The sequence below is a fragment of the Notothenia rossii genome (genome assembly GCF_949606895.1).
Source record: "Notothenia rossii genome assembly, chromosome: 7".
Taxonomy (NCBI): domain Eukaryota; kingdom Metazoa; phylum Chordata; class Actinopteri; order Perciformes; family Nototheniidae; genus Notothenia; species Notothenia rossii.
In genome coordinates this window covers 2,766,069-2,789,940 of record NC_136905.1, presented here as the reverse complement: position 1 = coordinate 2,789,940, position 23,872 = coordinate 2,766,069, and the positions used below count along the sequence as shown (strand labels likewise).

The window sequence follows — 23,872 nt, the reverse complement described above, 5'->3', positions numbered from 1 at the left end:
AGCATCTTATTTGTTTAACCGATCTCAGTATGTGAGAGTTCAAAATCATGAATCTGCTGACCTTCATCTTTCGACAGGGGTCCCACAAGGTTCAATCCTGGGACCATTACTATTTTCGCTCTATATAAATAATTTACCATCTGTATGTCCTGACACAAACCTCCAAATGTATGCAGATGACACTGTAATGTAAATGAAAGCAATATGACACAAGTGGCTAATGAACTGACAAACACCATGGTTCATGTAACAACTTGGTTGGAACAATGCTTTTTGCAGCTAAATATTTGTAAATCAGTATGCATCTTCTTCACCAAAACAAAGTCCTCTTGTGTTGAGACAGATATTTTTGTATCAGGGGAGAGGCTACAGGTGGTGTCACTATCCAATACCTCGGAGTCATGATTGATTCAACACTCAATTTCAAGGCTCAGGTTCAAAGATTATGTAATAGGGTCAAATTCAGTCTGTCAAATGTTAGGTTCACCAGAGATTACATGTCAATTGAGGCATCTCTGATGTACACACACTCCATGGTTCTCTCACACATCACCCACAATTAAACATGCAAATGCTTGTCTTTTGCCGGAGAGCAATCAGCAGTGCAAAGAGACAATACAGAGACAAAGTGGAGTCTGACTTCAAAGGCTGTAACACCAGGAACATGTGGGCGGGACAAAGAACAATGACAGACTACAAAGGAGCAGCAGGGGGTGCTGCGGGACTGTCTGCGTGTGCATCTCTCCCAGATGAGCTGAACAGCTTTTTTGCACGCTTTGAGAGCAGCCAGGCTGTTGAGGCACAGAAGGACCAGGATCCCCGCCCTTTTGTTTTAAACAGGGCAGATGTGTGCAAATCCTTTAAAAGGGTTAACTCACAAGGCTCCTGGACCTGATGGTATCCCTGGCCGTGTTCTCAGGGTGTGTGCAGCTCAGCTGGCAGAGGCGTTCACAGACATCTTCAACAGGTCCCTGCTGCAGTCTGTAGCCCCCACATGCTTCAAACACTCCACCATCGTTCCTGTCCCCAAGAAGACAATAATCACCAGCCTCAACGACTACCGCCCAGTAGCACTCACCTCCATCATCATGAAGTGCTTTGAGCGGTTAGTCAAACCCTTCATCACCTCCTCCCTCCCTGACTCCCTGGACCCCCTGCAGTTTGCCTACAGAGCAAACAGGTCCACAGACGATGCCATAGCCCTCACCATCCACACTGCCCTGACCTTCTACAGGTGCACCATAGAGAGCATCCTGACCTTCAGGTGCTCCATAGAGAGGACCCTGACCTTCAGGTGCACCATAGAGAGGATCCTGACCTCCTTCAGGTGCTCCATAGAGAGGATCCTGACCTCCTTCAGGTGCTCCATAGAGAGGATCCTGACCTCCTTCAGGTGCTCCATAGAGAGGATCCTGACCTCCTTCAGGTGCTCCATAGAGAGCATCCTGACCTCCTTCAGGTGCTCCATAGAGAGCATCCTGACCTTCTACAGGTGCTCCATAGAGAGCATCCTGACCTTCAGGTGCTCCATAGAGAGCATCCTGACCTTCTACAGGTGCTCCATAGAGAGCATCCTGACCTTCAGGTGCTCCATAGAGAGCATCCTGACCTTCAAGTGCTCCATAGAGAGCATCCTGACCTTCAGGTGCTCCATAGAGAGCATCCTGACCTTCAGGTGCTCCATAGAGAGCATCCTGACCTACTACAGGTGCTCCATAGAGAGCGTCCTGACCTTCTACAGGTGCTCCATAGAGAGCATCCTGACCTTCAGGTGCTCCATAGAGAGCATCCTGACCTTCTACAGGTGCTCCATAGAGAGCATCCTGACCTTCTACAGGTGCTCCATAGAGAGCATCCTGACCTTCAGGTGCTCCATAGAGAGCATCCTGACCTTCAGGTGCTCCATAGAGAGCATCCTGACCTTCTACAGGTGCTCCATAGAGAGCATCCTGACCTTCAGGTGCTCCATATAGAGCATCCTGACCTCCTTCAGGTGCTCCATAGAGAGGATCCTGACCTCCTTCAGGTGCTCCATAGAGAGGATCCTGACCTCCTTCAGGTGCTCCATAGAGAGCATCCTGACCTTCAGGTGCTCCATATAGAGCATCCTGACCTTCTACAGGTGCTCCATAGAGAGGATCCTGACCTCCTTCAGGTGCTCCATAGAGAGCATCCTGACCTCCTACAGGTGCTCCATAGAGAGGATCCTGACCTTCTACAGGTGCTCCATAGAGAGCATCCTGACCTTCTTCAGGTGCTCCATAGATAGCATCCTGACCTTCAGGTGCTCCATAGAGAGCATCCTGACCTTCTACAGGTGCTCCATAGAGAGGATCCTGACCTTCAGGTGCACCATAGAGAGCATCCTGACCTACTACAGGTGCTCCATAGAGAGCATCCTGGCCTTCAGGTGCACCATAGAGAGCATCCTGACCTTCAGGTGCTCCATAGAGAGCATCCTGACCTTCTTCAGGTGCTCCATAGAGAGCATCCTGACCTTCTTCAGGTGCTCCATAGAGAGCATCCTGACCTTCAGGTGCACCATAGAGAGCATCCTGACCTTCAGGTGCTCCATAGAGAGCATCCTGACCTTCTTCAGGTGCTCCATAGAGAGCATCCTGACCTTCTTCAGGTGCTCCATAGAGAGTATACTGACCTTCTACAGGTGCTCCATAGAGAGCATCCTGACCTTCAGGTGCTCCATAGAGAGCATCCTGACCTTCAGGTGCTCCATAGAGAGCATCCTGACCTTCTTCAGGTGCTCCATAGAGAGCATCCTGACCTTCTTCAGGTGCTCCATAGAGAGCATCCTGACCTTCTTCAGGTGCTCCATAGAGAGCATCCTGACCTTCTTCAGGTGCTCCATAGAGAGCATCCTGACCTTCAGGTGCTCCATAGAGAGCATCCTGACCTTCAGGTGCTCCACAGAGAGCATCCTGACCTTCAGATGCTCCATAGAGAGCATCCTGACCTTCAGGTGCTCCATAGAGAGCATCCTGACCTTCAGGTGCTCCATAGAGAGCATCCTGACTGGCTGCACCGCCCTCAGTCGTAAGGCTTTACAGAGGGTGGTGAAAACTGCAGAGAACATCACCAGGACGGAGCTGCCCTCCATGGAGGATCTTTACTCCCAGCGGCTCAGGAAGAAAACCCTCAGGATTATCAAAGACCCCCATCACCCCAGCCACAAACTGTTCAGCCTGCTGCCGTCTGGCAGGCGGTACCGCAGCATCCGGACTAAACCACCAGACTCAGGGACAGTTTGATCCCACAGGCCAGAAGACTGTTAAACACCTGAACTTTGAAACAACATAAATAACATTCATCTGTTTGCAACTCACATTTATCATATATACCAACATTCCAAATAGACTATTCTGCACAGTTTCTATAATATTCTGTTTCTATAATATTCTGTTTCTATTATATTCTATTTTATTTTATTTACTTGTGTTATTGTATCTGTTTATTGTGTTGCTCTGTTGGAGGAGCCTGACTTCAGATTTTCATTGTCATAACTTCACTGTAGCTGCTGCACAAATGACCGTAAAACCCTTGAAACCTTGAAACCTTGAACCCTTGAAACCTTGAGCCCTTGAAACCTTGAACCCTTGAACCCTTGAAACCTTGAACCCTTGAACCCTTGAATGACCAAGCCGACTGTTTGTTTTGTTGTTGTAATGTATCGTATGTCATGATCTGCACAACTGTAATGTGACACTGTCAATTCCAACTGCTCTGTCATTCCTGTCCATTTGTGTTCAACACTCAATAAACTAAGTTCATAAAAGAAAGCTTTACGCTATTGAGTCATTTCATTGAATATGAATGATTGCTGCTTTAGAAAGTCTCTCATGAGCTGCATGTTTGTGGTTTTCTGAAAGCCCCCACGCCCCTCGTCTCAAACACACCCACATTAAATAAACGGTAAATAAATAAATCTGAGCTCAAAGAATTGTCTTGAGGCCATCAAACATTTACCAACAACTACAAGCAGTCTCAATCAATTAAAACATGTAATCCCGTTAATCACATTGATAACCTGTGATTAAACTAAACTGTAGTATTTTAGAACAGACTTGTATTAAGATAGTGATTTATATCTTCTCTCGTACCTGCTCACATTGTTAGTAAGCAGCACAGCAGCTGCAGTGCAAATTGCTCTTCATCCCTGACATCGCTCAGCGGTTATGTAGGCTTCAATTTCTCAATAACAACAATTTGAATACATAAATTGACATGTCTTTATGATGTCAGTCTTTATAGAGCCTTCATTATGATTGTTTTTAAGTTGAAAGATAAACTCAGAACATAGTCGACAGGAATATTTCCTATTTCTCCGGTAAATAAAAATGTACGAATTTGTTAATCCGATTTTCCAACCCAGTTTCATAACAAAACGTGTAATAACTACGTTGGTCCACAACGTAGGACGTAGTATTTCTACAAAAACGGCTCTGAAATGGTAAGATCCCTAAGTTTTTTTCACCATTCATTCCAATGGCTGGCGTCTATATCACGTGATCTTCACATTTCTCCCTGCAGAAAACATGGCCGAACTTCGTTTTATTCTCGGTGTAAAATGCCTATTTTAAAGTTAGTTTGGCCATTAAAATGCGTTTTGATGTCATTTGATGTGAGAAATATGAGTTGTTATTTCAGATTATGTGTGCAGTGGATGTACATGATCTTTAGTTTGCTAGTTATTACGAAGATTACTTCAGGAAATTGTGTCCATCCAACGTTTTCATTGTTACCAAGGTGGTTGCTAGGGACGCTGCTATCGATATTATTTCTGTTATGTTGTGTAAAATGGTGTTATCTTTATTGCTACCCCCTTCCCCGTCAATGTTGGTCCACAGCGCAAACGTATTAGTTTAACAAAATCCGCATCTAAAATTGTGGCATAGTGTGGTGCCGAGAGATGGGAGTCGGAGGCGGGGTATCAAAGGTACAAGCTAGACTTTTATTTAGCATCTCAAAACCAGACCGGCGGAGACAGGAAGTCCGGCTCACTAAAATGTCCGTGCAGAACAATACCCTAACCCATAAATCCGTGGGTGAATAATGTCAATCACCACAATAGATACGTTATTTCCCCTGTGTAATTCTCAATCTACTCAACAATAACACATAATTATCCTTGTGTGTATTTATTTGTTTGATTAATAAACACAAGTTGGAGTCCGTCAGGACCGAGGGTCGGAGCAGCTCATTTGCTTTAGAGAATTTTACTCCCGGAAGTAAGTATTCTCTCCGCTTCGCTTGACAAACCCATCCATGGACAAACCCCGTGATAGTCCTCAAGCTCTGACTGGATGTTTGAGTGTGCGCCGAGGGTTACGCCGAGCGTCGAACAGCACTTTGAAATGGGATGGAACCACGTCAGACTGTCCAAAACTGGATTTCAACGGGTCCACCCCCTCACCCACCCCGTCCCCAGAACTACAAATGTAGTAACTGTGTAGTAACTACACACTATTGTGTGTTTCGCAACATGTTCTATGGCACGTCTCTGCTGGGAGTTGTAGTTTTAAAAGACGTTTTCATATTTCCCATAATAAGAAGTTGCCAGTATTAAACTGTGTACATCCCTGGAGGTTTAGGGGATAGGAAACACTCACATTTAAAACATATAATTAATAAATGGGGGAAAATTGCTTGTGCCCATAATGGGCAGCATTAATATATAATAAAATAATAAATATAAATATAATATATATAATATAATATAAATCATATATATATATATATGATATAATATAAATAATAAAGCTCTTCTGACCTTAAGTTCGGCCATGTTTTCTGCAGGGAGAAATGTGAAGATCACGTGATATAGACGCCAGCCATTGGAATGAATGGTGAAAAAAACGTAGGGATCTTACCATTTCAGAGCCGTTTTTGTAGAAATACTACGTCCTACGTTGTGGACCAACGTAGTTATTACACGTTTTTTTGTGAGACTGGGTTGTCTTGTGACTCATTAAAGGGGACCTATCATGCAAAATGCACTTTTTTACGTCTTTTCTACATGAATATGTGTCCCCGGTGTTCCAGGGAACTCACCAAGTGTCAGAAAACACAACCCTCTCTATTTTCCTCCATACCCAAATCTCTAAAAATGGGGCTTTAACGGATCTGATACACACTGATCCAGATTTGAAATTGTTCTGACGTCAGTGACGAGGAGCTCCGCCTATATAGCCAACTCAGAAAAATAGACCGAAATGAGGCATGGGTAAAATGCATCATCTGTTTGGTATTTTGAAAAAGAAAACGTATAAATATACCTTATATAGGTATGGCCCTACAATATATTATTCAAATATAGCATGATAGGTCTCCTTTACGGTTTCTAGATCAATTACGATCGCTCTATTGTTTAACTTGACAGCCCTAACAATTATATTTTAATTCAGTGGGGAAATAAATAGACTCCATTCTGTACAACTGCTCCTCTCTTACCTTTCTGTCTGTCTTCACTTCCTGTTCCACATCGGAGTCACCTGATGGAGAGAAGAGGTGACACAGACAAATAATAATTAAAGTTGAACAAAGACAAACATTAGCAGCCAAAATGATTGAATAGAGCTTCAACAAAATGGAATTAAAATATATTGTTGTTGTGCTATAAAGACCTTTTAAGATCAGATTTGATGTACAATATCTTGATGAATGGAGGATATGGTTTCAGTACTCACAGGTCTTCTGGATCTTGGCTTTGATCGTCTCTCCATTGATCCTGTAGGGATGAACACAACCCAACAGTTTTAGATCCAGTTAAAAAAAATAAGCGTTTGTTCTTTGAGTCAGCTTCAGAGTCCTGATCTCATGCTTTACATCCCATCATATCTTCTCTGCAAACACTACGACTGCCTGCCACAGCTCTCAGCTGCATGACAGGAAGCAACTGCTCATTAGAAACTAAAAACATGACATGAAACAAAACAGACTACTTTTTAAACTCTTCTGTAAAATCCTATATGTCTGTTAGAAAGTTGCTAACTAACTAAATGTGGCTTTGCATTTTCAGCTTACAATATATAATTTATGGAAGAATGAAAGAGCCTGCAGGCAGTGGGTAACATCACTGATCTGTTGTGATTCCCCAGTGAGAGAAACACCTCCCTGTGTTTCATACAATACTGCTGAACCAGCAGAGACCCCTTACTGACCTGAGAGTCTCCAGTCTGTAGTCTGGACTCTCCAGAAGATCTCTCAGCAGCTTCACTCCTGAAACCTTCAGATCGTTGTTTCTCAGGTCCAGCTCTCTCAGGTGGGAGGGGTTGAACTTCAGAGCTGAGGCCAGAGCAGAACAGCTGATCTCTGACAACCTGCAGCCCCTCAGTCTGAATAAAGAAAACATGATGAGGATACAAATCAATGTATTATCCAATCAGATGTTCAGGTTTATTAAGTGTAGCTCAACATTCCTGTGTCCTAATCAATGAGGTTTTCCCTGAATTACAGTGACTGTCATTCTGTTATTGTGATCATCATAATATCAGCCTTCTGTTTATTATCTGTGAAAATACATTGCAATGAATGGGAAGCAAGAAACACATTTATGCTTCAGAGATCAGTGTAAAACTAAAATTAGTTCAGATGACCTTCTTTATTCAGATGTGACCATTTACTCAAGATAACATGTACTTTAACAACTAGCAGTGGGTATCTAAGTTATATGTTTTAAGAAACAGTCCACTTTTATGGCTGCAGACTAAATGTAGTACTAGAAAAAATAAGAATATGAACAAAATGACTGTGGCAGTGGGCTGTGGCTAGAGCGCCGGCTGCTGGAGGGATGGGGCTGGCTCCAGACAGCTGGACAAGGACCAGGTAACCAGGTGAACAGTAAAGCATGTCAGTAACCTGGTTCTTGTCTCTTGCACTCGGATAAGAACGATTTGTTTTGCTCTAGTAAGTAATACTATGATTATGTGTTTAAATTATACAAGAAATTACTAATATTTTTCTTTTACTCAAAATCTCTCCTATTATTTAATGTGTTACTTGAATTTATGGAGTAATTTTGTATATTCATTTTGATAAGAACATTTAAATCATAGCACCAAGTAAATGTTAACTAAAGTAATGTGTTGACCTACAACCTGTGAAAAGCTAGTAAAATGTATCTGGACAATGTGAGTAAAGGTGGGCTACGCCCCCGATGACGTCAGAGAAGTTTGCGCACGGTACAGATATTTGAAAAAAAGCAGCCGGTTACAGTTGAAGAGAAAGGTGCATGGCCCCTGTCTTATACTCGTGGATTTTGAATCATGTAAGTATATTTTTGTACTTTATAAACTCTGTACATCCCCGTTAGCTTGTCAGCTTAATGTGGATATCAAACAAATGTTAGCTAACGTCAGTGTTTCAGCTTAGCAATTTAGCTAGTTAGCGTGCTTGCTCATTTAGCCTGCTGTCATGGACGAGGCACACACAACATGTAGCCTAATACTTAGTGGTTTAGTAGTTGCTTTAAACTAGTTAACAGTTGGCGAAATTCACCGTTTTGAATAAAACATGTGGCAGTGGGGCACTAGTAGTTCAGAAGATTTTTTTTGTTGGTGGTGTTCGCGCTACATTTTCAAATGCTGCTTGGTAGTTAGCAGTGTGTCGCCAAACTGAGTTTTCCTTTTACTGTGGAAGTCAAGTCAGTTCACTCGCATGCATCCGACTGTGTGTGATGCACATGTGTGCTTTTATTTCCTGTGTACACTGAGACAGATAGCGGTACCAGATTCCTAAAAGAGGGGTATGTCACATTCAATGCCATGGACACTGCTCTGTCGGCCAGTCTGTGATGCGGCCAGAGGGGTGATCCAGGAAGACTACTGGGAAGTTGAACTGTTGGTGCCTCCTTCTGCAGCGCGAGATAAGGTATACTCTTTGTCTCCAGTATCTTTCTGTACTTACAGTAATGTGTGTTCGCTACAATAATCAACATGTCTGTTAAACAGCACCACGTTGAAGTTAGACGGAAGCCGTCCTCCCGCCTGGTGGAGCCTCTGGAAGAGTCTGCAGAGGAGCTGAGAGAACCAGGTAAATGTTCTATTTGATTTGTGTTAAAATGTGTCTGCTGTTCTGTTTGTACATGCATATCTCTATTCACGAAAGGTAAGTAGGCTACATCTTGCCAGTATGCGAAAAACCTCTTCAGTCTCCAGTCTTTAAGTTAACATTTAGTTAATGTACATTGGAATCAAATGTTACTGTATAATATTTATATATATTTTCAAACTTACTCAATTTCAATGTTTAATATTCTTATTCAAAATGTGTTTTTCAGGAGAATTGATAGTTTGAGCCTGTAGAACCCAATTATTTAACACGTTTACTTCCTGTTGGGAACAAGGCAAACATTTTATAAACTGAGCTTCCTTACTTGGAGTCATACTTTGACCGTAACAAATAAGAGTTAATATAAATTCCCATATCCACACTGTAGCTACTGCATATGATAATAAAGCCTTTGAAGAAAAGAAACAACAATGTTTTAACAAATCATATTAAATAATCTGATGACAGAACTGTAAACAGAATAGCTGAAACTTTAACAAAATAAATAACTCAGTTACCTCTAATCATTAACCCATGTTTGTATAATGTAGTTAACTCCGTGTGTTGCTGCTAGCATACATAACACCTGACGTGGAAATGTTACTCATGGATGGGGCTACAGAGCTACTAGAAAGACAGCCCAACCCGGTGCATTCCTCCGTCTGCATGTGGAGCACTTTGCTAAATGTTTAGACAAATTGCTCGTGTTACCGCCTTTACATGCTAAACTCTTATTGCACTTTTGGTAATGAGCATCGAGACGGGTAAAGTTTAACCACACCACCCACACGCGCGTTATCTCTGCCATCTCCTCCGTGTGTGTGTGTGTTGCTGCATGTAGCAGCTGCGTGTGTGTAAACTGCCCCGCCCTCTCGCAAGCAGGCGGGGGAGAGAGATCGAAAATAGCCTACTAAAAATAATCATGGACACATTTTGCTGTCTTTTTGCGTATTAGAAAGGGAGCTGGCGACACTACAACTGCAATACAATGTTTGTGTAGCAATAATACATATGACATATCTTTTTTAGATGTCTCCAGTACCGATAAAATTACCGATAACGTCGGAGCTTAACGGTACTACGGTCTTTAATAATTCAGCCCCGGGGCCCGTTTAATACCGGGGCTCGGTACCCCTCCCTAGTTAACACGCGGAAAATGTATGATATTGTAGCATTCTACAAAGGGAAAACAAGAAGTCAGAACAAAGTCGGAAACAGGCTTCAAGTTATTGGGGTTTAATAACTTCTCTTGTTCACACACGTTCACAGGTTACAGGTACAGCTTGTGGGTTCATCCTCACACTGAACTCTACACCCACACTCACACCCATATATAGCATTGTCTACGCCACAACTGCATTTCAACTCCCCCCACCGACACAGTCAGCATGCCTTTTCCTTTCATAGGTGCCAGCTCTCCTGTGACTGCGTAGACGCATAGCTGTCGGCTCTAAACAACACATCTGCTCTCACCAGGGTTACTGTAGAGCCTGTGTCCACCAGTGCAGAGCAGGGCACCCCTTCCACAGCGACAGGGACATAACAGGAATCCCCACCACCAGCACGGCCCACCGCGACGACAGGCTCCAGGCATGTGCTTTCACCTTCTTCAGGAAGGCGTAGAGCCTGGCTCCCCCGGCTGTGCTGTCGGGCTCCTTCCTCGGATGTCTGTGTTGGTGGCAATACAGCTGTGGTTTGGTTGGTTTTTTTTTGGGCTTGGCTCCGCATCTTCCCCTTTATGCGGGCCCCACGTTGTTTCCCTGGGTCCGGTGTGCCTTGGGGCAGTCTCTGGCAAAATGTCCTGGCTGACCACACCCCCAGCAGACCCTGTTACTTGGCCTGCGTGTTGGCTGCAGAGACACAGCCCTTATCAGCTCAGTCATCTCGGTAACCCATGCAGGCTTCTCCTCCTCTCTGCAGCTCCTCACAGCCGGTGGTACCGGCCCTCCGTTGCTCCTACCAGCCACACTCCACACATTCTCTCTCACCACAGCCATCTCCAAGGCCGCCTGCAAGGACTGTGGATGCTGCAGCTGTACCTCGACCCTCAAGTCCGCAGGGAGGAGAGCCCTGATGAACTGATCACGTGCCAGCTCACTCTGCACTCCGGGTGGCATGTGTGCATACGCCCGCCGCGTCAGACTCTCCACGTCGTTAGCCAACGCACGCAGCGTCTCTCCAGACTTCCTACAGCGGTTACTCAATTCATTCCTGAGCAGCTCTGGCGGGAAACACTGTCCAAACCGTCTCTTCAAAGCCCCCGCTAACGCTTCATAGCTGTGTCGGTCCTCAGGGCTAAGTAGTAACAGGCATGAAAGAGCCTCGTCTGTGAGGCACAAAGCTAGCTGTAGCGCTTTAGTCTCTATCGACCAACCCCCGGCAAGTGCTAGCAGTTCAAATTGGGCATGGAAAGCCTCCCAGTCTGCCTTAGAGTATTTGGGTGTTTTCACGGACGCGGCGGCTGCTACTGGTTGCTGGGCACCGCAATTGTTGTTTACATCCAGCTTGTCAATGGCGCGAAACGCCGCTCAGGACGACGACATTCCCGCGTCTCTAGCCATCCTCACCGCCGACTCTCTCAGGCGCTCTCTCGCCTCCCGTGGACTATTGAACTCCCTACTCATGTCCTTCGACCACCCGCATGCTCCATCCTCCTCCCCGTCACTATTTTCCTGCTTCAGTCCCATCTTGTTGAACTCATCCATCTCCGCTAGCTCACCGACTAGCTCCGTGACGCAGTTACGAGCTCCCGTCAGGATAGACGTCCTTCGTTCTAAAAGTCACTTCTGACACCAATGTAACGTTCAACAAAGGGAGTCGGAAACAGGCTTCAAGTTATTGGGGTTTAATAACTTCTCTTGTTCACAGGTTACATGTACAGCTTGTGGGTTCATCCTCACACTGAACACTACACCCACACTCACACCCATATATAGCAGTGTCTACGTCACAACTTCCCCGCCCTCCCCCCTCTGCTCCCCCAACCACAGGCCCGCACCTCGACCAGCATCACTGTGCAGCTCTGTGATTGGCAGAGAGACGGGGGATGCTTGAGTGACACCCTCAGCACCCTATACAGCAGGGGTGGGCAAACTTTTAGGCTCGGGGGCCACTATGAGTTTTAAAATTTGACAGGCGGGCCGGGCCAGTAGCAGATGGATGGAGAGTGTTTGTGTGAACAGATAACAATTACAAGTAAAAGCCATTACCTGAAAAAGTTAAGAAAACGTACATTTCATTTCAGTGGGAACATTGTTGTCGGTCACCCTTTTTTGCCAGTGCATCAAAGTTTGGTGTCAGTTTGGTTGTGGCAATTCTCAGGACAGATCTGAGGTGTTCATCAGTTAACAGGGATCTGTGGCGTGATTTGTTGATGTTCATCACGCTGAACGTCTGCTCACACACGTAGGTAGAGCCAAACAACACCAGCATCCTCTGTGCCATCCTCCTAATGTTTAGTGAAGCATAAAACTCCTCCAGTTTGAGGGAGTTGAACTTCTCCTTTAAGACGGAGTCACATTGAAGATCAATCAGTTCCAATTGCAACTCCTGCAGCGCTGTTTCACAGTCTTGTGAAAGGGGACATGAAACCAGCTGAAGTGACTTTTCGATTTTTTCAAAATCAGAAAAGCCACGGCAGAATTCTCCGTGCAGGTCGTCCAGCGATTTGCTGTATTTCTTCACACATCGAGGGGCCTCTTTCAGTGTCGTTAGTGTGGTGAAATGACCGAATGATTTGTTTGACATTTGTCTTGAGAATAAAGTCAACTTGGCTTTGAAGGCTCTCACATTTGTGTGCATTTCGTGCACAAATTTATCTTTTCCTTGTAGCTTTGTGTTCAGCTCATTCATGTGTGTCAGTATGTCCACAGCAAAAGCAAAATCACAAAGCCAATCTGCGTCGCTCAGCTCTGGAAAATCGTCCGCTTTCCCGATTAACTCCAAAAATGAGCTAATCTCCCCTTTGAGCTCCCACACTCGTCGACATACTTTCCCCAAACTTAACCAGCGGACATGAGAGTGATAAAGCAAGTCCTGGTGATCAGCATCCGTTTCCTCAAGGAACTTAATAAATTGACGATGCTGAAGTCCCCTCGCTCGTATACAGTTAACGAGTTTTACGACTGGCTTCACAACATGATCAAGTTGCAATACAGATTTACACAGGGCTTCCTGATGGATTATGCAGTGCAGGAAAATGACATCCAGCTCAGGGTTTTCCTCTTTCACCTTATCCTGGATTCTTTTCAGCAGCCCAACTTTTTTTCCTGTTAAGTTTGGCGATCCATCTGTGGTGACATTGGCAAGTTTACTCCAAGGTAGCTTCAGCCTCTCGATGACACCAGACACACTGTCATACAAGTCCTCTCCTCGTGTTGTCCCCTTTAGAGATTCCATGGTCAAAAACTCCTCCGTTATCTCAAAATTGTCATTAATCCCTCGGATAAAAATTAAGAGCTGAGCGGTGTCTTTTACGTCGGTACTTTCGTCCAGTGCTAACGAATATAAGTTAAATGACTCAGCTGTTTTGTTTAACTCGCTGGCCAAATCTTCATCAATTAGTTATACACGGCGAGTCACTGTCCTGTGTGATAAAGTCATTTTTTCAAATTTGTTTTTGCTCTCTGGACAAGAGACCTGCTGTCTCTACCATGCATTCTTTCAAAAACTCCCCTTCGGAGAAAGGTTTGCTGGCCTTTGCTAATTTGAATGCTAGCAAATAACTTGCCTTGGTGCTTGACTCTTGAATAGAAGTTTGTTGGAGAAAAATATTTTGCTGAGTCTTTAAATTGGCTGCCAACCTCTGAGTAGTAGCCGCCCGTTCTTGCGTTGACTGTTTGCTAGCATAGTTAGCATGCTTGGTGGAAAAGTGGCGGCTGATATTGTATTCCTTGAATACCGCAACGGTTTCTTGGCAAATACAGACATACAGCCTTTGATCGCACTTCGGTGAAAAAATATTTCGCTCTCCACTCCTCTTTAAACACTCTATACGATACGATATTACTTTATTGGTCAGATCAAGTCTGAAATGTAACTTGCGTCACAGCAGCTCCATTTCCAACATCAACAGACAAATATCCAGACACAATACATGAAACACAAACAACAAACATTTAACATAACAGCACAATCAGTGAGAGAAGAGCTGCTCAAAGAACCTTCAGCGTGCATCTGATCTGGGATCAGCTCTGTGTTTACTGTGAGGATTGACTGATGCACGAAGGAGTGCTTCAGTCTGACTTTATTGAATGGTGGGACCCTGTATCTCCGATTAGATGGTAACAGTTCATATTCACTGTTCAGAACATCAGAGATGATGTTGTTGGACAGCCTCACTAGGTTGTTATGATAGGCTGAGTCATAGAGTCTCTGACGACCAACAATCTTTGAGCAGATTTTTAACAGGTGGAGCAGTTTTGATTTTAAAGCTGCTGACAAACATTTGTACCAGGTAGTATTGCAGTACTGCAGAATAGACATGATCACAGATGTAAAGAACAACAGAAGAATTTCTCTGCTCGCCCCAAAAGACCTAAGACAGCGGAGAAAATAAATTCTTTGTTTTGTCCTTTTGCTCAGATATTCAATGAGATCCTTCCATGACAGCAGACGGTCAATCATTACACCCAAGTGTTTGTAGGAAACTCCCTGCTTCATTTCATCTGTATGGATGATAATGGGGACTTTATGGGAGTCAGATGGTGAGCCAAAAAGGATTTCCTCAGTTTTCTTGGTGTTGATCTCAAGAGCATTGTTATCAGTCCACTCCACCACCTGATGGACAGCCTGTTGGTGCAGCTCAGGGTCGCCTGTGTTACTGAGCAGAGATATTACTGCAGTATCATCAGAGTACTTAATGATGACTTGATTTGGTGTGTTGGTACGACAATCCTCAGTGTAGAGAGTAAAGAGCACAGCTGAACTCACGCAGCCCTGGGGGGGGGGGCTACATTGGTTGTGATGGCAGATGACAGGGTTTTGTTAACCTTCACAAGTTGCTCTCTACTAGTGAGGAAAGCAGCATACCAGTAAATCAGGTATGGATTTACTTCCATTTTGGCCATTTTTGACACCAAGATGTCTGCTTGTATTGTGTTGAATGCTGATGAGAGGTCTAGGAAGAGGGCTCTTGCATAGGTGTTGCGTTTATCTAAATGTTTAGTGATGATGTGAACCAGAGTGGCCACAGCATCTTCCGTACCGCACCCTTGTTTATAGGCAAATTGGGATGGATCCAGTTTGTCTTGTACGGATAAGAAATCGAAGCCGAATTCTTTCTAGTGATTTCATAATCACTGAGGTGAGGGCTATTGGTCTGTAGTCCTTATGTTTTTTTGGGCATCGGTTTGATGTGTGAAGTTTTCCATGACCGAGGGATGGTGTGCGTGTCCATAGAAGCCTGAAAGATGGGTTGCCTCACTGGAGCCAGCTCAGTAGCAAAGTTCTTCAGCAGAAAGCTGCTGCACCCATCTGGCCCAGCCGCTTTCTTGGTGTTGGTGCACTGAAATGTTTTTCTGACCTCTTCGACACTGATGGTAATTTTGTCAGAGGAAGCAGGTATTATGGTTTCCAGCATTTCAGTGCACTTTGCAGAATTATCCAGTGACTCAAAACGGGTAAAGAACGTGTTTAGTTCGTTAGCAAAACAAAATTCATTGTTCGTCACAATAGGTCCATGTCCTTATTACTTTGTTTTCCGGTTTACTTCTCTTCAGTTTGGTCTTATACACTGGTATCATATTTACAACATTATGATCAGAGTTCAGTTTTGGTGGTCTACATTTAGTCAGATAGGCTCCTTTAACATTTACGAAACATCTGTCCAGGATATTGTCTTTTCTGGTGTGATCCTTAACATACTGTTGGAACCCAGGTAACACAGTCTCTAGGCGACATTGCTTCATGTCCCCGAGCACTATTGCCGGTGCATCGGGGTGGCTGAGTTGTAGCTCGTGAACACAGTCAGCGATGGAGCCGGCCGCCAGTGACGCTCTGCCGCTGGGAGGCACGTAAACAACAAACAGTAAAATACACCCGAATTCTCTAGGCAGATAAAAGGGTCTTAACGTCATGCCAAGAATTTCTACGTTGGGATCACAGGTTTTACATTTTGCTGAGTATGATCGGCACCACAGATCATTGATATACACACAAATACCGCCTCCTCTGGTTTCCCCGAGTTCGCATCCCTGTCTGCTCGAACAAGGGTGAATCCGGGTACTTCAAAGAGAGATTCAGGCATCGTAGATTGTAGCCAACTTTCCGTGAAACATAATAAAGAGGCCTCGAGAAATTCATGACAGTACCTTGTGTATGTCCTTAGTGTGTCCACTTTGTTGCTCAATGAGCGCAGGTTTGTGAGAATGATGGATGTAAGTGGTGGCCGGCTGAATCTCCGCCGTAGGCGATTCTGAACGCCTCCCCCCCTTCCTCGTCTCTTTTTCCTGATGTGTCTAAGCAGCTCCCGAGGGATGTCATCCAATAACGAAGAACACAGGTTGCTTGGTGTATTCATAGGAGGCCGATCGCATTGTTGCTCCAGCATAGCCTCGCGGCTGTAGCAGCGTAGAGGCCGGGGCTCCTCGCCGTACCTGTTCGTGTTGTGGCTCAGCTGTGTTTTGAAAAGTTGTATGGCCAGACATGGTCCGCAGAAAGCAAAAGTAATCCACAGGATCAAAAGCATGTTCTCTCAAAAATGATGTGTCATACAGACAAATAACGTTAGACAATAATTAGCCCAAAAAACAAACAAACAAAAACAAAACAAAACACAAGACGGACGGAGCAGCTGAGACGCGGTGCGCAGTCGAGCAGCGCACTTCACTCTGCACTCATTGTCAACTTTTCTTTTCTTTGGTCCACTCATTGTTAAATGCGGGTTCAAAGGTGAATTATTGCATCATCCTTTGCGTCATGACTTAACCGTTTACGTGCCTTCGAATTTCGTCGCTGATTTTCTCCAACACCGCTACAACATCAATAGAGGACTGCGTCGGGTAGTTTTTAATCATACGAAACCAGATTAAATTAAAGAACTACTTCTCCAGCCTTATACCTTTCTCCAGAGTGCCAAGGTGCATTGTTTATTAATGTGTTTCAGTGGCATTACCGCCCGCTGGAGCGCGGCTAGTCCACCGGAGATTATTCTCCCGTTAACTCCCGTTGACTAAGTATTCACTCTCCGACTGTCACACAAGCAGCTGAGAAATATCCCCCGTCCCCATCAGTGAATGTGTGTCAGCCTGAATTGACGCTGTTTGGCATCACAACGCTGTTTCTCTGGCATTCTACAGGTGATGTTAGCATAGCAACCAAAGCTAATCAGAATATATCAATTGACTACTTGTTGATATCATATTGTGGCATAAACCGGCATATTTTACCGGCGTAGTTTTCGTTATGATTTTACTTGTGATGGCCACATGTAGTCCATGTATTGATTCCATCCGATAGCTGCAATAATACAAAACAACAGGAAAACATCTGCCTCTTCACAATGGTCAATAACGGTGAACGGATGGTCATTAAAGTAAGGTCAAATAAACAGAATCCCACTAAGCCTGGTTAGTGTTGCCTGACTTTATATAAGTGTTCTTATAAGTGTGTGGTCGCGTTTTAGTCGCTTTGCTCAGCGCTACTACTTGTTACAACTTGTATTCGCTGTACTCGCCATGATTGCTCAGGTTAATCTCGACCCCCTCCATTCTAAGGGTGACGTATGCGGTTCTTAGATCCTGCCGGGTTGCCGAGTGGTCAATTGCGCCATCTAGTGGAATAAACTGAAATTACGGGGTTTTTTTAAATTCATTTTCCCCTTTTAGAAGTGAAGATATAGTCATTCATTCTGGGCATGTCATTTTCAAGCCTGAGGCCTGAAAAATAGGCTTGGGGCGCAAGCCTTCCTCTCCGTCCTTTTTAACTAGGTGAGCAGGAAAACCCTCACAACGACAAATATAAATAAATGGAGTACAAGCATTAGGTTCAACTGTAATGAAACACATGAGATCTCCAGCTGTAACAGAGAGTCAGTGAACTGACCTGAGAGCCTCCAGTCTGCAGTCTGGACTCTCCAGAAGATCTCTCAGCAGCTCCACTCCTGAATCCTTCAGATCGTTGTCTCTCAGGTTCAGAACTCTCAGATGGGAGGGGTTGGACTTCAGAGCTGAGATCAGAGCAGAACAGCTGATCTCTGACAAACTGCAGGCCCTCAATCTAAATAAAGAAAACATGATGTAACTTCTAAAACAATGTTCCTGTTTGAAATAACTCCAGGTTTAAGAATCTGTTCAGAGTTAAACAGGGTTTTAACGTCAGCAATGATGTAGAAAACAAATCACTGATCATCTGGAACTCTCTGCAGCAGTTTCTCTCATCAGATGTTTAACAACTCCTTCATCTCCCTCACAGCTCATCAGTACTGACAGCATCTCCACTGACTCATGGAGCACAGAGTGAGTCTGTGGAAGCTCAAACACTCTCCGTCTCGCCTTCTCTGATCTTTATTATTCTTGAAGTTCAGGCAAATTCAGAAAATATTAAACACAAACAGATCTGTATGGACTGCAGTCAGTGAACTGACCTGAGAGCCTCCAGTCTGCAGTTTGGACTCTTTAGTCCAGAACTCAGCAGCTCCACTCCTGAATCCTGCAGAGCGTTGTGACTCAGGTCCAGATCTCTCAGATGGGAGGGGTCAGACTTCAGAGCTGAGGCCACGACTTCACATCCAGTCAAGAGTTTACAGCCAGAAAGTCTATAATGACACATATAGTACAACTTGTGTTAGTATAAAAACAGAGGAAACATTTAATTAACTTACTGAATTTGATGGAACAGCTTTTAACATAGAAAATGTCAATTTAATTTAAAGGTCCCAGGTCATGGCCATTTCTAGTAATCATAATTCCATTGTTGAGGTCTACTAGAATAGATTTACATTGTTCAATGTTCCAAACTCACGTTGGTTTCTCATACAGCATCTCTGTATAGTATGTGTATTCACTCTCTGTCCTACACGGCTTGTTGGAGCTCCTGTCCCCCCCCCCCTCCCTATGAGCCCAGTGTGCTCTGATTGGTCAGCTCGCCCACTCTGTTCTGATGAGTCCACCACCGTTACAGCGGAACATCAGTGATTATGTGTTACAATGGCGTTGGCAACCAGAAAATGACAAACAGAGGAGAATGCTGCGTGGGGTCTGGGTGCCGTGTTGGCGGGAAGTTGCGGGGCTCGCTGCTCCGCCCTTTTGAGGCTCGAGGAGCAGACAGTGTGAGGTGGATTACTGCTGTCATTTCCTGGTTGCTCGCGGATTGGTCCATTTGGACTAATTGGTCCATTTGGACGTAGTGACGTCAATATGCCCCGGAAGAAAAAAATGGAAAAAGAAAAGTCTCCAACGAGGCGTTCTGGGGCAGCATCGACAGGTCTTCTCTGTGTTAGAGTTTTACTCCCTACAGGGTGTACTTTGAGGGTTTGTGACTCTGCAGACCGTTTACATGCAGAGAAACCTTCATAACACACAAGGGGACGGGTGATAACCAGAAAAGCATATGATAGGACCTTTTAATAATAGAGTTCTCTATATTCATTGTCAGCCTGTATATTCATTGTCAGCCTGTCAGACATTATTTTAAACTCTTAAGCATTGTGGTAAAAACAGATCTGAATTAATGGTGAGGAAACTGCAATGATATATTAACTAGAAAATGCATTTCCTGCTAAAAAAGTGTGTGAATGTTGTAAACTGTGTACATTTGTTGCTGAATTTAGCTGAAAATGTAGACAAAGCTGAATATGTTATGAGTTGAATGGTCTCTGTAGCTGCTTTTAGCTACAAAACCAAGTAAGTGTGTTGCTGAACTTAGCGGAGAAATGCAGAAAAGTGAAATGATTTTAATCAAAATCGCTCAAATGCATTGCAATGACTTTGTTGAAAACTTGAAAGTGAAACGTTAAACTGGAAGTGTAGGAAAAATAGTGAAGAAGCTTAAAAGAAAAGGTTTAAAAAAGGTATAAACAATCAAATGTATAGCCTCAGTGTCCTGAAATAGCTGAATAATGTAATAGTTGAATGGTTTCTGCAGCTCAAAGTAGGCTGAAGGAGTTAGATATTAGATGTAAGTAGTAGTGAATTCATTTGCATTAAGAAGAGAAAATAAAGTAAAAACGCTTTGAAAAGCATCAGAATATTTTAACTGCAAACTTTTGAACTAACTTGATGGCGGGTGATCTGTCACCATGGCAACGGCATTTGATGAAATCCCAAAATACACTTAGATGTGTTGATGGCTGCATCGTTACCAAACCTGTGAAGTTTTGGGCCATTTCGAGCATTTTCACTGAAGTTGTGAGAAAACCGTGTTTCATGGAGAGCATTGTGTTGCCATGGCAATGGGATTTTAATAGCTGAATGTCTTGTGATCATTTGAAAGTTGGAATGAAATCTCTAGCTGAAAGTATGTGGAAGGAGTAGCATTTGGTGCAAGGTGTAGGTAAAAGAGGAATTTAAGGTTCCTCCCATTGAGTTCCACGTTAAAAAAAAAGAGTTAAAAAAGCTGAATATTTCAAAAAGTATAACGAATTTTGAAACAGTTGAAAGTTTCCCATCATGTGAAAAGGCTGAATAGTTTGATATTTCAATGGTTTCTGTAGCTGAAAGTATGCTGAAGTTATTGAGAGCCAAACTATTTGGTGAAATAAGAAGAAGATGATTAAAGATTGGAAGAACTATAGTGGCACTAATAACTTGACTGCTTTCACTGATAACTGTAAATACTGCTGTATGTTGTAATCACATACTGCTGTGAGAAAACCTCTAAAGTCCTTCATTTGTTAGTGCGAATGCTTTTTACAGTACTCCTTTTAAGCACATGATGGGAAACCTTCAACTTTTTCAAAATATTTTATACTTTTTTAAATATCCAGCTTTTTAAACTATTTTTTTAATATGTGACTCAATGGGAGGACCCTTCAAATCCTCTTTTACCTACACTGTGCGCCAAATGCTACTCCTTTCACATAATTTCAGCTAGAGACTTCTTTCCAACTTTAAAATGATCACAAGACATTCAGCTATTGAAATTGTATTCAGATCTTTGATAGCTTTACACTTTTTGAGATATTTAACTTAGTTTGGAGCTTGGTAAAGAGGCCTTCTTCAGATTTTAACATTAGTGTGTATTGCGCAGCTCATTAAGGCTAGAGTGCGCGATGTCACGGATAGAGTGGAGCAGAGCTTGAAATTTGCCTAACATTTCTTTTTTTTAAACCTGCCTTAATTCCCAAGCCCTAAACTCCTTGGACATCATTTTTCATGAAAAAAGTAGGAAAACCTCTCCTACGTTGAGAAACAAAAACAAATCAAGCATAAATTAAACAAAATGCGTCTTGAGGGCATTAAGTGACACTAACGCCAGTGATAACTTTCAACGTGTCTCCATTAAGGCCCATTATAAATTCAGCCTGATCTTTCCTCACAGCAACAGCCGCATACCTTTAGTAAATCTGCCAAAAAGGCCACATTATTGAACCGAAAGTACAAAAAAAGCAGACTCAGAAGCTCCTCAGGGTCCTGACATGCTCCACGCATTGACATTTGACCGATAGCAGATACCATTTTTAAACTATAGTTAGAAATGTAAGAGGTTTATTTCTCATTCAGATCAATGGAAAGGCTCTCCTCTGACTGATTACTGTACATCTCCATGGTAACCTTCGATCTCTGGGCTCACACACAGGTGTTTCATAACGTCGTCAACTCAAACACAAACAAACTGGCCGTGTCTCAATTCACCCTTCGGAGGGCGCAGCCTACGCGTTCCACGGAGGACCCAGCCCACATAGGCTGGACCGAGCGGCCTACGAAATGAGACGGTCTAGCCTACGGAGTGCTTTTGAACTTTTTGGCTGATCTGCCCCTCTTGAGAGAGCGAAAGTCTCTTTTTTCTGTTGTGGCCGAATAAACATGTTAAGCCCACAATTAGTATTGTAGAGTCTCGCTGCCATAAAACACAGCTTGTCAGCGCTGTCATCTGCCCCCAGTCACGTGACAGGAGTCTCGTCTTTTTAAAAAATTGGGACAGCCTTCTTTCGGCGGAAGTGACGCATGCGGTCTACGAATGCAGCCCCCGAAGGATGCAGCCCCTGAATTGAGACACGGCCACAGACTGGAGTTTAACAGACTGTCTCGACCTATTATTTTCCGTCTGATGGAGACTTCATACGGACTTCAACATGTTCCACATATTTTACACATTATTGGTGACGTATGGGGTTGGGAGGGTTACTTTGTAAATGTCATCAGTTACTGATTAATGAATACATGGCTCTGAAAGTAATCCGAATACAGTTACAGTTACGTGTGTTAAAAAAGTAACGTATTCAGATTACTTTTAGATCACTTTTTAGACCCTCCAGAAAAACGCAGAATTTACCGCATAATCAGCAAAATGGCGCAGATTTCTAATAGGCCGCACATTTATCAAAAGGCCGCATAATCCCCGCATTTTTCCACACAAAGTTGAGAAGAAAAAAAGTTAACTCGTCTTGACGTCATCAGCTCGCGCATCACAGAATGTAAACAACACTGTATAGAGTGAACGTGTGGAGCTCACACGATAGAGAAAACACCAAGATGAAAAAATCTAATCCATCTCATTTACCGACGAACATTTTTACTAAAGACCGGGCAAGAAGTGGGGGGAGACTATTCTGCACCCCGTGCAACTGTGTGTTGGAGCATAAGAGAAAATCGATGGTGACGACCCACTTTGATTCATTCAAACATTCGAAAAGGCTTTCTGCTGCTGCGGACAAGAAAGCCAAACAACTCACGTTCACCGAGGCATCAACCTCCAAAACCCTTTAGAGGGCTACAAGAAACGAAGTGAGTAGCTACAAGATTGAAGCTGGTCAGATAACGAACGAGTAAATGAAAACAGAATGAGGTGTGTGTGTGTGTGTGTGTGTGTGTGTGTGTGTGTGTGTGTGTGTGTGTGTGTGTGTGTGTGTGTGTGTGTGTGTGTGTGTGTGTGTGTGTGTGTGTGTGTGTGTGTGTGTGTGTGTGTGTGTGTGTGTGTGTGTGTGTGTGTGTGTGTGTGTGTGTGTGTGTGTGTGTGTGTGTGTGTGTGTGTGTGTGTGTGTGTGTGTGTGTGTGTGTGCCCGTGCCCGTGCCCGTGTGCCCGCCCGCCCAATTGCTTTTACAATAAATAAACATTGAATGTGTTTAATTGAATAGTAAAGGGGTTTAACGTTAGTGGCAGGTTGTGTGTGAGAGAGAATAAATAAGACAGCCCAATATTTTTTTAAAAATCGATAATTTGTTCCCGCATATTTCGCAACTTCCCGCAGTTTCACCGCATAAAATCACATAAAACCCCGCATGTTTAATCGCACAATCAAGGAATTTTGCCCGCGTTTTTCTGGAGGGTCTAACTTTTGGATTACTTTCTTTTTCCATCACAGATGGGTATGTTTTGGTGAACAGAGACACAAAAAGCAAAAGGAAACTGAACGTTTTTTTACTGTTTTAATTAGGGGTGCACCGAATGGGAAATTCTTGGCCGAAACCGAAAATAGGAAACAGTTGGCCGAAAACCGAATGCCGAAAATGATTAATAGAAAAATATATATATATATATTGTATACATTTTTTTTACCAATGTTGTTCAGCTACCTGATTATGGAAAAAGACATGATTATGTCAACCTATAAGTGCATGCTTACAAATGTGCAAACTGGATAAATCCACATGAATGTAACTATTTACAAATGAAAAAAAAGGCCCTTTCGGCCAAAAGCCGAAAGGGCCTC

General features: G+C 43.6%; 2 protein-coding genes across 4 annotated transcripts in view; one reads left to right on the top strand and one right to left on the bottom strand.

Moving 5' to 3' along the window:
• LOC307013490 (uncharacterized protein) overlaps positions 1-23,872 on the bottom strand; it is a 67,794-nt gene that overhangs the window by 10,879 nt on the left and 33,043 nt on the right. Inside the window, exons 6-10 of the mRNA XM_079640890.1 lie at positions 18,647-18,817; positions 18,106-18,279; positions 7,176-7,349; positions 6,702-6,742; positions 6,466-6,506 (exon numbers count right to left, since the gene is read on the bottom strand). Coding sequence (XP_079497016.1) covers positions 6,466-6,506; positions 6,702-6,742; positions 7,176-7,349; positions 18,106-18,279; positions 18,647-18,817 — 601 coding nt within the window. The remainder of the gene's footprint in view (positions 1-6,465; positions 6,507-6,701; positions 6,743-7,175; positions 7,350-18,105; positions 18,280-18,646; positions 18,818-23,872) is intronic.
• slc39a3 (solute carrier family 39 member 3) overlaps positions 8,155-23,872 on the top strand; it is a 56,567-nt gene continuing 40,849 nt past the window's right edge. For all 3 annotated transcript variants that reach the window (XM_079640016.1, XM_079640013.1, XM_079640014.1), the window contains exons 1-3: positions 8,155-8,281; positions 8,731-8,883; positions 8,964-9,045. The gene's annotated coding sequence lies outside the window, so the exon portion shown is untranslated. The remainder of the gene's footprint in view (positions 8,282-8,730; positions 8,884-8,963; positions 9,046-23,872) is intronic.